The following is a 10,036-nucleotide window of genomic DNA, read 5'->3' on the forward strand; positions in this document are numbered from 1 at the left end:
TAGCTTATTATGATATTAGAGCGGGTTAGTTGACTTAGCTCACGTGTAGGGCTGTCAATTCCGACACGACCCGCCAACACGACTCGAAACCCGCACGAAATAAAGCGGGTTGAACCCGCACGATTATAAAGCGGGTTAGCGGCGGGTCAACCCGTCATGACCCATTTAATAAACGGGTCGGTCACGGGTCAACCCGCCAACACGAAGTGAACCCATATAACCCGTTTATTAAATGGGTTGAGTTATATTATATATATAACCCGCATACACGACCCATTTAAAAAAATAATAATATATGCATATAAAGGTTGAATAAGTCTTTTTCTCACTTTAAGCTAGGGTTACTGTTAACACTATAAATTCTCTTGTTTGGGTCTTGTATCAACACACAAACCCTAACACTCACAGATCATCTGGATCAAATTTTCTTCTATATGGATTCTCTGCAAACTGCAAAGGTATATTAGTATATAGCATATCCATCTTGTTATTTGCTCTCCTTTGATTAGTTTAGTTTCATAGGTCATGTCTAATTTTTGTCCATATATGACATCTCAATTAAAATCTTAATCGTAGAGAATGATCATGGATTCATCATTCAAGGAATCATGGCTACGTCCAGTACTATATAGTATATAGGTCATGTCTATTATATATGCTTGTGAGGTTAGAGCAGTGCTTGTCTATCATTTATCATTGATTTCTATTATTATGTCCATTACGTACTCTTTGTCTTGTGGAGTTTTTAGTGAATTTAATCAAGTCATGCATTTTTTTAGTTAAATGGGTCACAATGTTAATGGGTCATTTTATCTAACACAACACGACTTATTTATTAAATGGGTTAAATGGGTTGCAAACGGGTAACCCGTTTAATAAACAGGTTGGGTTTGGGTTTAAATTTTTGACACGATTATTAAATGGGTTGGGTTTGGGTTTGTCTCCCATAACATGACAAATACCTTGACCCGACACGAACCCAACCCGACACGACCCATTGACAGCCCTACTCACGTGTATGATTTTTACAAAATTGCTATATGTGTTCCACATCAGTCAATATAACTTGTCCGCATATATAGTTTGAGAAATCGCTAACATGTGGGGGATGTTGAGAGTGTGAACCAGAGCCAATTACATATAAGATAAACCACTCTTTTTTTTTTTTTTTTCTCAATAAAGCATCAAAATTCAAAACATGAGAAATCTCAATATTTATAAAAATGCCACGTGTTTAAGTACACCCCTGTTACATGTTTTATCAAATCCATCATCCGATTCGAAAATTTTAAAGGCAATTGATCTAATCTGCGGATGATAGCTAGTATGGGAACTCTCTTTCTTTGTGTAAGAGTTCAATACCGGTTTCAACAATTTGCGGTTTCAACAATTTGATTCTTTGATGCCATGAAGTTTAAAGCTGTATTGATTAGTGCACAAGTTATAAAGAGTGTCATACAAAAAAAAAAAAAAAAGAGTTAATTATAAAGAGTCCTAGCCAAAAAGAAAGAAGCACACAAGTAAAGCAATAACTAAACAATACAACATTTTGAAACATTATCTCTAATCCATATCTGAGCTATAGCAAATTAGTGCGATTCAGTTTCCTTTTATGGGAAATTAGATAATTCAAAGTCAGCTAAATACGAATTCATTTCATTTCTTGTGGAAGCTGTGAGCAGGGCTTTTGGCCTAACTATAGAACATGTCATGAGCATGATTTTCCAATTGTCTCATTCATCTCCCATGCTATTGTCAGTATCTCAACCTCTAAAACTACATGCAGTGATTAATCATTTTCAACCAAGTTATCAACCTTAAAGTTGTATATATGATGCTATTGTATGTATTAGATTTTTAAGGTATTGGAGTAAATTAACACCAAATTATCGTAATCTTAGTTAACTATGTGAGTAAATACATATTGTTGAAATTTATATGAAGGTAAAAAAGGCACTAACAATAAACAATTTGAAGTGCACCTATATACCTCCAAGGTCCCACATATGTAGGCTTGGGTCAGGTGAGTCCAAGGTCTAAAACATCAATGTCAGCTTTGATATGTAATTTAGTTTCTTTCTTGTTCAAAATCTCTAATTTAGTGTAGTGGTTTTCGCTTACACATGATACTCTGTTGGTCATAACTTCAATTTAAGCTCAAGTTTTGGTTGTGTATGTTTTTTTAGTAGTGCTAGTGTGAGATCCTGAATTTTGAAGTTGGTCAAATTTTATTTTTGAGCTTAGAAATGGAAAGTAGACATCACCACGAGTTCGCAGCATTTTTCGGTGAATTTTTCGGGTTTCCGAGCTATTTTTTTAAAAAATTTGAAGTTTGGATAGAAATTACAATAATTGGCGATGTGGCGTGTTGCTATTGGTGGATATGCATTACTTGGTGACCAAGAACAGCAGCCTTACGTGTTGCAAGTGGGAATATGTATATCAGATGTTTGACATGTGGCAAATAATGAAGGAGAGATCAATCAGATCAAGCCACATGGCACCCATGTGTTGAAATGTTAGTTATGGTTTGACACGTGTCATTCATTAATGGACCAAAACCACAAACTTTACCTATTACGTCGGTTATTCAGCCCTATAAATAGGACCCAACCAGATCATAATTTCTCTACAATTTTCGGAGTTTCTCTCTCCTACATTTCTCTCTTTTCATTTTCTCTCTCTAGGATTTGTTTTAGGCATAACTTTTGAATCGTAAGTCCAATTTAGGATCCGTTTTCACCTACGGATTCGTCTTGACGAGCTCTTTCTATTGGTGGAAAGAAAATTCAGATTTGGTGAAACTATTTTTTGACGACCTAGGAGGCTTAATTTTATTTTGCATTGTCCACGATTATCGGAAATAAGGTAGGGGGATCTCGGGGAAACTTTTTATGATTGGATATTGATTTTATGTGCTTCGTGTTTATATTATTCTGGTTAATATTATTTGGATTAAATTATGTTTAGTCCCTGTATTATGACCTTTTTTTTGTTTCAGTCCCTGACATTCTCAATTAATCTGAAAAGTCCCTAACGTCAAAATTTCCGTCTGATTGGTCCCTCCCGCATCAAATTAGGAGTTGACCTTAGGTGAAATGTCCAATATACCCCTCTGTTATTTCTTTTTCCTTTTTAATTTCTTTTTCTCCTCTTTTTTTTTCTTTTTCCTTTTTAATTTCTTTTTTGCTTTTTCTTCTTTTTTTCTTGTTCCTTTTTAATTTTTTTTCCTTTTTTTTTTTCTTTTTTTCCTTTTTAATTTCTTTTTTGCTTTTTCTTCTTTTTTTCTTGTTCCTTTTTAATTTTTTTTTTCCTTTTTTTTTCTTTTCGTTTTGCCAACTTTCTCCTTCCTCAACCCACCAATCCCATTCCGATCAAACTCCACAACCCATCTGTTTCTCTCCCCAAATTGAAACCAAACCCAGCAAAGACCTAGCTTGGCGGTGCAGAGATGGACATCGAGCAAAAGCAAGAGGCTAGGAGCTGATCAATCACTTCTTCACCTTCTCTGTTGGGATCCGCCCTCGCCTCCATCGTCGCCGACGCCATCTCCCAAACTCAAGCAGATCCCAATCAGCTCGGAAATTCGCCGCTAAAGCACTCCCCCTTGTTTTCACAGCCTACTTCTCTCTCTCCCACTCAAATCTCACTTTCTCTCTCCACATCAAGCTTCAATTTGGAAACTTTTCACTGAAAACTACCATTTTTTCAGACCCTGAGGTTTTTGGGTCTTGCTCAAAATGGTGATTTGGATTTTGGGTCTGGTTGAAATGATGGTTTTTGATGGCAAAGTTGACTAAAACCGGAAGTGAAGAAGAAGAATAGTGATGGAAAAGAAAAATGGCCGCCGGCGTGGAGAACAATAATTTGGGTTTCGGGTCGATCTGGATTGGTTCGCCAACATGGCGCTACCGATGCAGCAGGATACGATGATTATTAAAAAGGAAAAAGGAAAAAGAAAAAAAAAAAAAAAGGAAAAAAGAAATTAGAAATTAGAAAGGAAAAAAGAAAAATAAAAAAAAGGAAAAGGAAAATAGAAAAAAAAAGGGCCACCGGCGTGGAGAACAAGAATTGGGGTTTCGGGTCGATCTGGATTGGTTTGCCAACGTGGCGCTACCGATGCAGCAGGATACGATGATCATTAGAAAGGAAAAAGAAAAAAGAAAAAAGGAAAAAAAAAAGAAATTAAAAAGGAAAAATGAAAAATAAAAAAGCAAAAAAGAAATTAAAAAGGAAAAAGAAAAAAGAGAAAAAGAAATTAAAAAGGAAAAAGAAAAAAAAAGGAGAAAAAGAAATTAAAAAGGAAAAAGAAATAACAGAGGGGTATATTGGACATTTCACCTAAGACCAACTCCTAATTTGACGCGGGAGGGACCAATCAGACGAAAATTTTGACGTTAGGGACTTTTTAGATTAATTGAGAATGTCAGGGACTGAAACGAAAAAAATGTCATAGTACAGGGACTAAACATAATTTAATCCATATTATTTTGAATGATTTCTTTGATTATATTTAAATTATATGTACTAAATGTACGTTGATCGATGTAAGTGCATGTTTTCATAATGGTTGCTATTCATCGATTGTAAAGGAGTTGGGGAAAAATTATGGTTATTTGGTGTTGTGAGAATTATCTTTTGTGTAGTTGAGTCTGAACATTGTAGGGATCAAGCTCAGGCGAGCCTGTGTGCACATTTAGGTTTAGAATATCGATGGTATAATTGTCGATATATTTGGGTGATTTGGGCTTGGAGATCAATGTTTCAGACAAGATGACTAAGAAAAGGGGTTTGGAGGATTTGATTGAGTCAGGGGATTAATTTATATATTTGGATATTCAAGTCACAGTTGCAAAACTGTAAAGTACACGGTATGGGACGTGTAGACTTGCGTATTCTGATATATGAATTAACGGGTATATAAATGGAGTTGGATTGCATCATTGTTTGATATGCATGTTATAATTGAAATATATGATGGTATTATCTTTGGTCAATTATCCATGAGGAAGTTTTATATCCCTACTGAGCCGTTGGTTGAGCTCACCCCTTAACAGATTTTGCAGGTATGGAATCAAGATACTAGGGCAAGAAGTTCTGATATGTATATAATGTCAAATGGGTTGTGAAACTTGTGTTTTCTTTATGTTTGTTTGGAATAAAGAATGAGTACTAATGTACTATGTGATAGAGATTATGCAATATATGCTTCCGCTGAAATTTGAGATCTTGTTATCTAGTTTTAGTTCACGATTTATTTATTTTTTTTGTCACATTTTGGTTATAGAAATATTAGTTCTATATTTAAGATGTGATTCACACCATAACTCGAGATTATAAGATTAGCTCGAGTCAGGGTGTGACAGCTAGAGACACCAAAATATTATACCAAATTCTAATCCCAAATGATGTGGCATTTGCCACCTCATCTGTAGTAATTTCCAACATGTAATTATGTCAATTAATTATCATTTTATAGTTTCCAACATGTATGTAATTAATTAATATTATAATTTTTAAGGAAAAAATGAGAAAATAATGTTTCCCTGCAATCCCAAAAAATTTGATCTTCAAACACCAGGGATATTCTCATATACCACCGGTCATCATCATCCTCATCTCATGCTGCATCAAAATTTGGAACCCAAGAGATGAAAACTCATCTAGAATTTGAATAAATAAAAGAAGGTGTTGTATATGAAAATCCAAAATAAAGAAGATGATCCACAAGGCCTAAAGTGGCTTTGTAAATCATAATCAAAAGGGATTATAATGAAAAACTGTGAGTTCGCTCTTACTAAGAGATTAAGATTATCTCTGCACTGTGATAATCTTATTTTTGTTAGTGCTAGATTTTCATCATTCCAATGAACATATATATCTTTGTCAGCAAATACAAATCACAAATCTATAGAGAAGTTAATTTAGCCATTTGAATCCATTGGATTGGTTCCAGAAATTAAAAGAGAGAACAAAGAATTTACTTTTTTTTATTTATTATTATTTGTAACAATAGAACAAAGAATTTACTAGGTGGTGGATAGTGGCTGCGATATATGGAGGATGAGGTTTTGAATTTTTTAGGGTTTATCAAGAAACGAGTTTGTGCGCTTGCTGGATTGATTAACTTCAACATAGTTTTCTACTTCCATTTTCTAATATCATAGAGATGAATAAACTAATTTAAATACATGCTCTAAATAAGAAAGTAAAAAATTACAGCTTGAATTGTTGGAGGTTCATTTGGGCTGATGTGGTCAATGCCATTTCATTTGGGATGATTTTTTTGTATAGAATTTTGGGATCCAAAGAATTTTCCATGTTTTTTTAGTTTTTGGACATTTAACACTACTGTGGGCTTTAATTAAACAGGTTCTTTCTCTTTTTTTTTTTTTGGGAAACAGGTTCTATTAGACACCATTTTAGAAGTATTGCTATTCGGACTGGCCAGTATGTTTTTTTTAGTTTTTGGACATTGAACACTACTTTTGCTTACTGTGGGCTTTAATTAAACACGTTGTATTAGACATCATTTTAGAAATATTCGTATTTAAAAACACGCTTGGTTTATCTTTTCTTAAAAAAAAAATGCTCTCTCTTTCTCTCTCGAGAGAAACTCTCAGGCTGCAGCCGGCCTTGATTGGCGGCAACGGTGCTGCAAATTGCTTGACTCTCGGTGGAGAGGTTTCCGGGCTACATAGTGGCTCGATACTTTGGAGGTGGAAGGGTGGCGGCGCTCCTCTTTCTTATCCCCTACTTGGCGGCAGCGGCGACTGGCTTCCATGGTGTCCCATGATGGCGGTCAGTTTGGCTGCAAAGACGCGAGTTGTTTCATTGATATTAAGCGACGCTGGACCTTTCGTTTCGGGCGAGGTCGGATGGGAATTCATTGACGGCTGGGTTCAAGTCGATCTGGATTCAGATCCGATCGGAGACACCTTGGAGGTGATGGAGGTGCCCGGGGCAGCTGGTTGTCTTTGGTTCTTGAGGGCAAAGCATCTGGTCTTCGATGGTGGAGGCGGTAATTTGTCTCGGGTTGTTGACATTGGGCCACCGGCGGTGTTTTCGACGGCGGTGGAGGCGGGACAGAAGCTGGCATGTATGGCGGCGGCGGCTTGCTTGCTTTTTCATCTAGGTTTTTCCCTAGGTGTTATGATTGGGCTGCTAGGGTTTTTTGGACCCATGCAGTTATTTTATCTTTACGTTTTAATGTAGCTTTGGGCCTTCATTTGTTTGTGAATGATGGGCCTATTGTTTTCTTGCATTGAGCGGGAGAGATCGCAAAGAAAAGAGAGACCTCGTTGTCCATTTAATCTTCTTCGAGGCTCTACTTTTCTTTGTTTTGGGCTTAATCCTAAAAGGTGGGTGTGTTAGGAGATTACTAGTTTTGTTTGCTCTTTTGTTAGGGGTGGCTTTGTAGTAGTTTCTAAGAAACGGTTCTTTTTGACGACCCCACAGGGGTGGATCGTTTTTGTACTGCTTGCTGAATTATATAATGGGATGACCTCTTTTACTCAAAAAAAAAGAAGTATTGGTATTTAGACTTCTGAAAGTGAATGATATATATATATATATATATATATATATATGTGTGTGTGTGTGTGTGTGTGTGTGTGTGTGTGCGCGCGCGCACGTGTGTGTAACTCATTCTCAGGTAACGGGGAATCAAAAGGAATCTGTGGCGGCTGTTGGTAAGCAGAAGGAAGTGATTACGGTGTCTTCAGACTCTTCCCAAGAAGTTGAGCAGTATCTGGATGCTTTTGATCCACCTAAATTGGGCAACCTAGAGGACTTAGTCAACACTGCTGATCATGTTCCTGCTGCTGGGCCCAGTGGTGCTCTCCCTGTCTTTCCTAGCCCTAAAAAACGAACTAGACAAATGATTGAAATGATGGAAACTAGTGAGGATCAGGAACTAGGATCATCCTCTAACCTTGCCCTTGTACCATGAAGTGTTTAAGTTGGAATAGCCAGGGTAGTTCCTGGCAAGGTTTTCTAGCTCAGGTCCAATACTATGTTGTTGGTCTGCAGCTAGATATTTTGTTTATCCTAGATACTAGGATTCCTGACCTTGGTCAGGTTAATAAATTGGTTTCCTGTTTTGCTTTCTACTTTGATAAGTTCGATTATGTGCTTTCCTCTGGCCAATCTGGAGGCCTTTTACTTCTTTGGAATTCTAGTACTGTGAACTTGCATGTTATGGACAAGCATGACAGATACTTCCATTGTTGTTTGCACGACACTAGTAAAAATCTCGATTGGTTTATGACTTTTGTTTATGCTTACCCCCAAAAAAATTTATAGAGACAACTTTGGAATGATTTGAGTACACTTGAACCTCTAAATAATGAGCCTTGGGCTTTGATTGGAGACTTTAACAATATTATTGCCGCTTCTGAAAAATCTGGAGGCTCCCCCCCTTTTAATTTGTACATGCAGAACTTTATCAATTTTCTTAATAATATACACATGACTTCTGTGACTGCTGAAGGATTGCCCTTCACGTGGTCAAACAAACACAGAGATAACACTGTGATTTACGAAAGATTGGATAGAGTCACTGCTAATCCTAATTGGTTTCAGTTGTTTCCAGATTGTACTCTTCAAAATCTACCTATTGTGGGTTCCGACCATGGACCAATCCTTCTAACTACACTTTCCCGTCGTAAGCCTAGTAGGAGACCTTTTAAGTTAGAAGCTATTTGGTTTGCTCATCCTCAGTTTGTTGAAATTACTAAGCACATTTGGAATATGAATTGGGATAATGACCCTATCAAGAACCTGTCGGCAATATTAGGTGCATTTTCTCATAGAATTTCCAATTGGAGTCGAGAGACTTATGGAAATCTTTTCAGAAATTTAGGAAACTTGCAGAAAGATCTTCAGTTTTATCAATCTCAGTTAATGATTTCTCCTACCTCTTTGTTTTTACAGGACAAAGTTGTAGAGCTTACTGAACAGTTTTTGGAGCTAGAAAAGGCAGAAGAGGTTTTCTGGGCCCAAAGGGCCAAAGCTAATTGGCTTTGTCTTGGAGACAAGAATACCAAATTTTTCCAAACCCAAGCTACTTTGAGGAAGAAGAGAAACTATATAAATAAAATTAAAAATAACATGGGGATCTGGTTTGACAAACATGAAGACATCAGCCATGTTTTTATTCAAGATTTTCAAATGAGATTTCGTTCAGATAATTCTTTTAATAGAAATGTTGCTGAGAATTTCATTAAAATAATTGAACCTGTTATTTCTGATGCAGATAACATTTCACTATTAAGAAGGGTGACCCCAGAAGAGATTCAGTTGGCTGTCAACTCAATTGGTGGTCTAAAGCAATGTTTTCAAATGCGAAAGCGAAGACGAAGGCGACTTGTTAGAGCCTCGCGAGGCGAGTGCCTCAAGGCGTTGAGGCGATCGTGGCGATCGTCTTTCCCGAAATATTATAATAATACATTATAATTATAGACAATATAATAAGAAAATATTTAGGTTAAAACAAAGAAAGAAATCCACAAAAATAATATATTTTCAAATATTCAAGTGGTATCTGCAACTATCATGGTACTACTAGCAATATAAGTTCTATCAGTTCTATTGCTGATGTATAAAAATGTCTATATTGGTTACAAGATACTTTAGTAAATTAATTCCAAATGAGCTTGCTGGCTGAATAATAGAGAATGATTATTAAATAGAAAGAAAAGGAGGTAAAATGAGGTTATAAAAGACGTCGTTTTGTTGCTTTAATTAACTGCCAAAGACGACGTCGTATAAAGGAGGTCGTTTAAAGCAATATACTTGAGCAATTAACTCAAACTCACGTCGTTTTGATGCAAAAGATGAAAGAAAGAAAAAAGGGGACCCACGACTTCACCTTCTTCCTTACGCCCAGGCCGCGTCACAGCTCGCCTTCTGCAAAAACAGACGCTTTTCCAGTAGCGCGTCTTAGTTTGGACCGGCAAGGCGATTTACCGTCGCCTCACACCGGAGCGCGCCCCGGGCTCGGTTCGGCATCGCCTTTGAAAACACTGGTCTAAAG

The 10,036-nt window shown here is 36.7% G+C and overlaps 1 protein-coding gene across 1 annotated transcript; it reads left to right on the top strand.

The window, feature by feature from the left end:
• The first annotated feature begins 8,469 nt into the window (after positions 1-8,469).
• LOC133742823 (uncharacterized) lies at positions 8,470-9,456 on the top strand. The gene has a single exon (XM_062170504.1). It carries the CDS (start codon positions 8,470-8,472, stop codon positions 9,454-9,456), a length of 987 nt encoding a protein of 328 aa, XP_062026488.1.
• The last annotated feature ends 580 nt before the right edge of the window (positions 9,457-10,036 follow it).

This window comes from Rosa rugosa, chromosome 4 (genome assembly GCF_958449725.1).
Source record: "Rosa rugosa chromosome 4, drRosRugo1.1, whole genome shotgun sequence".
NCBI classification, from domain to species: Eukaryota; Viridiplantae; Streptophyta; class Magnoliopsida; order Rosales; family Rosaceae; genus Rosa; species Rosa rugosa.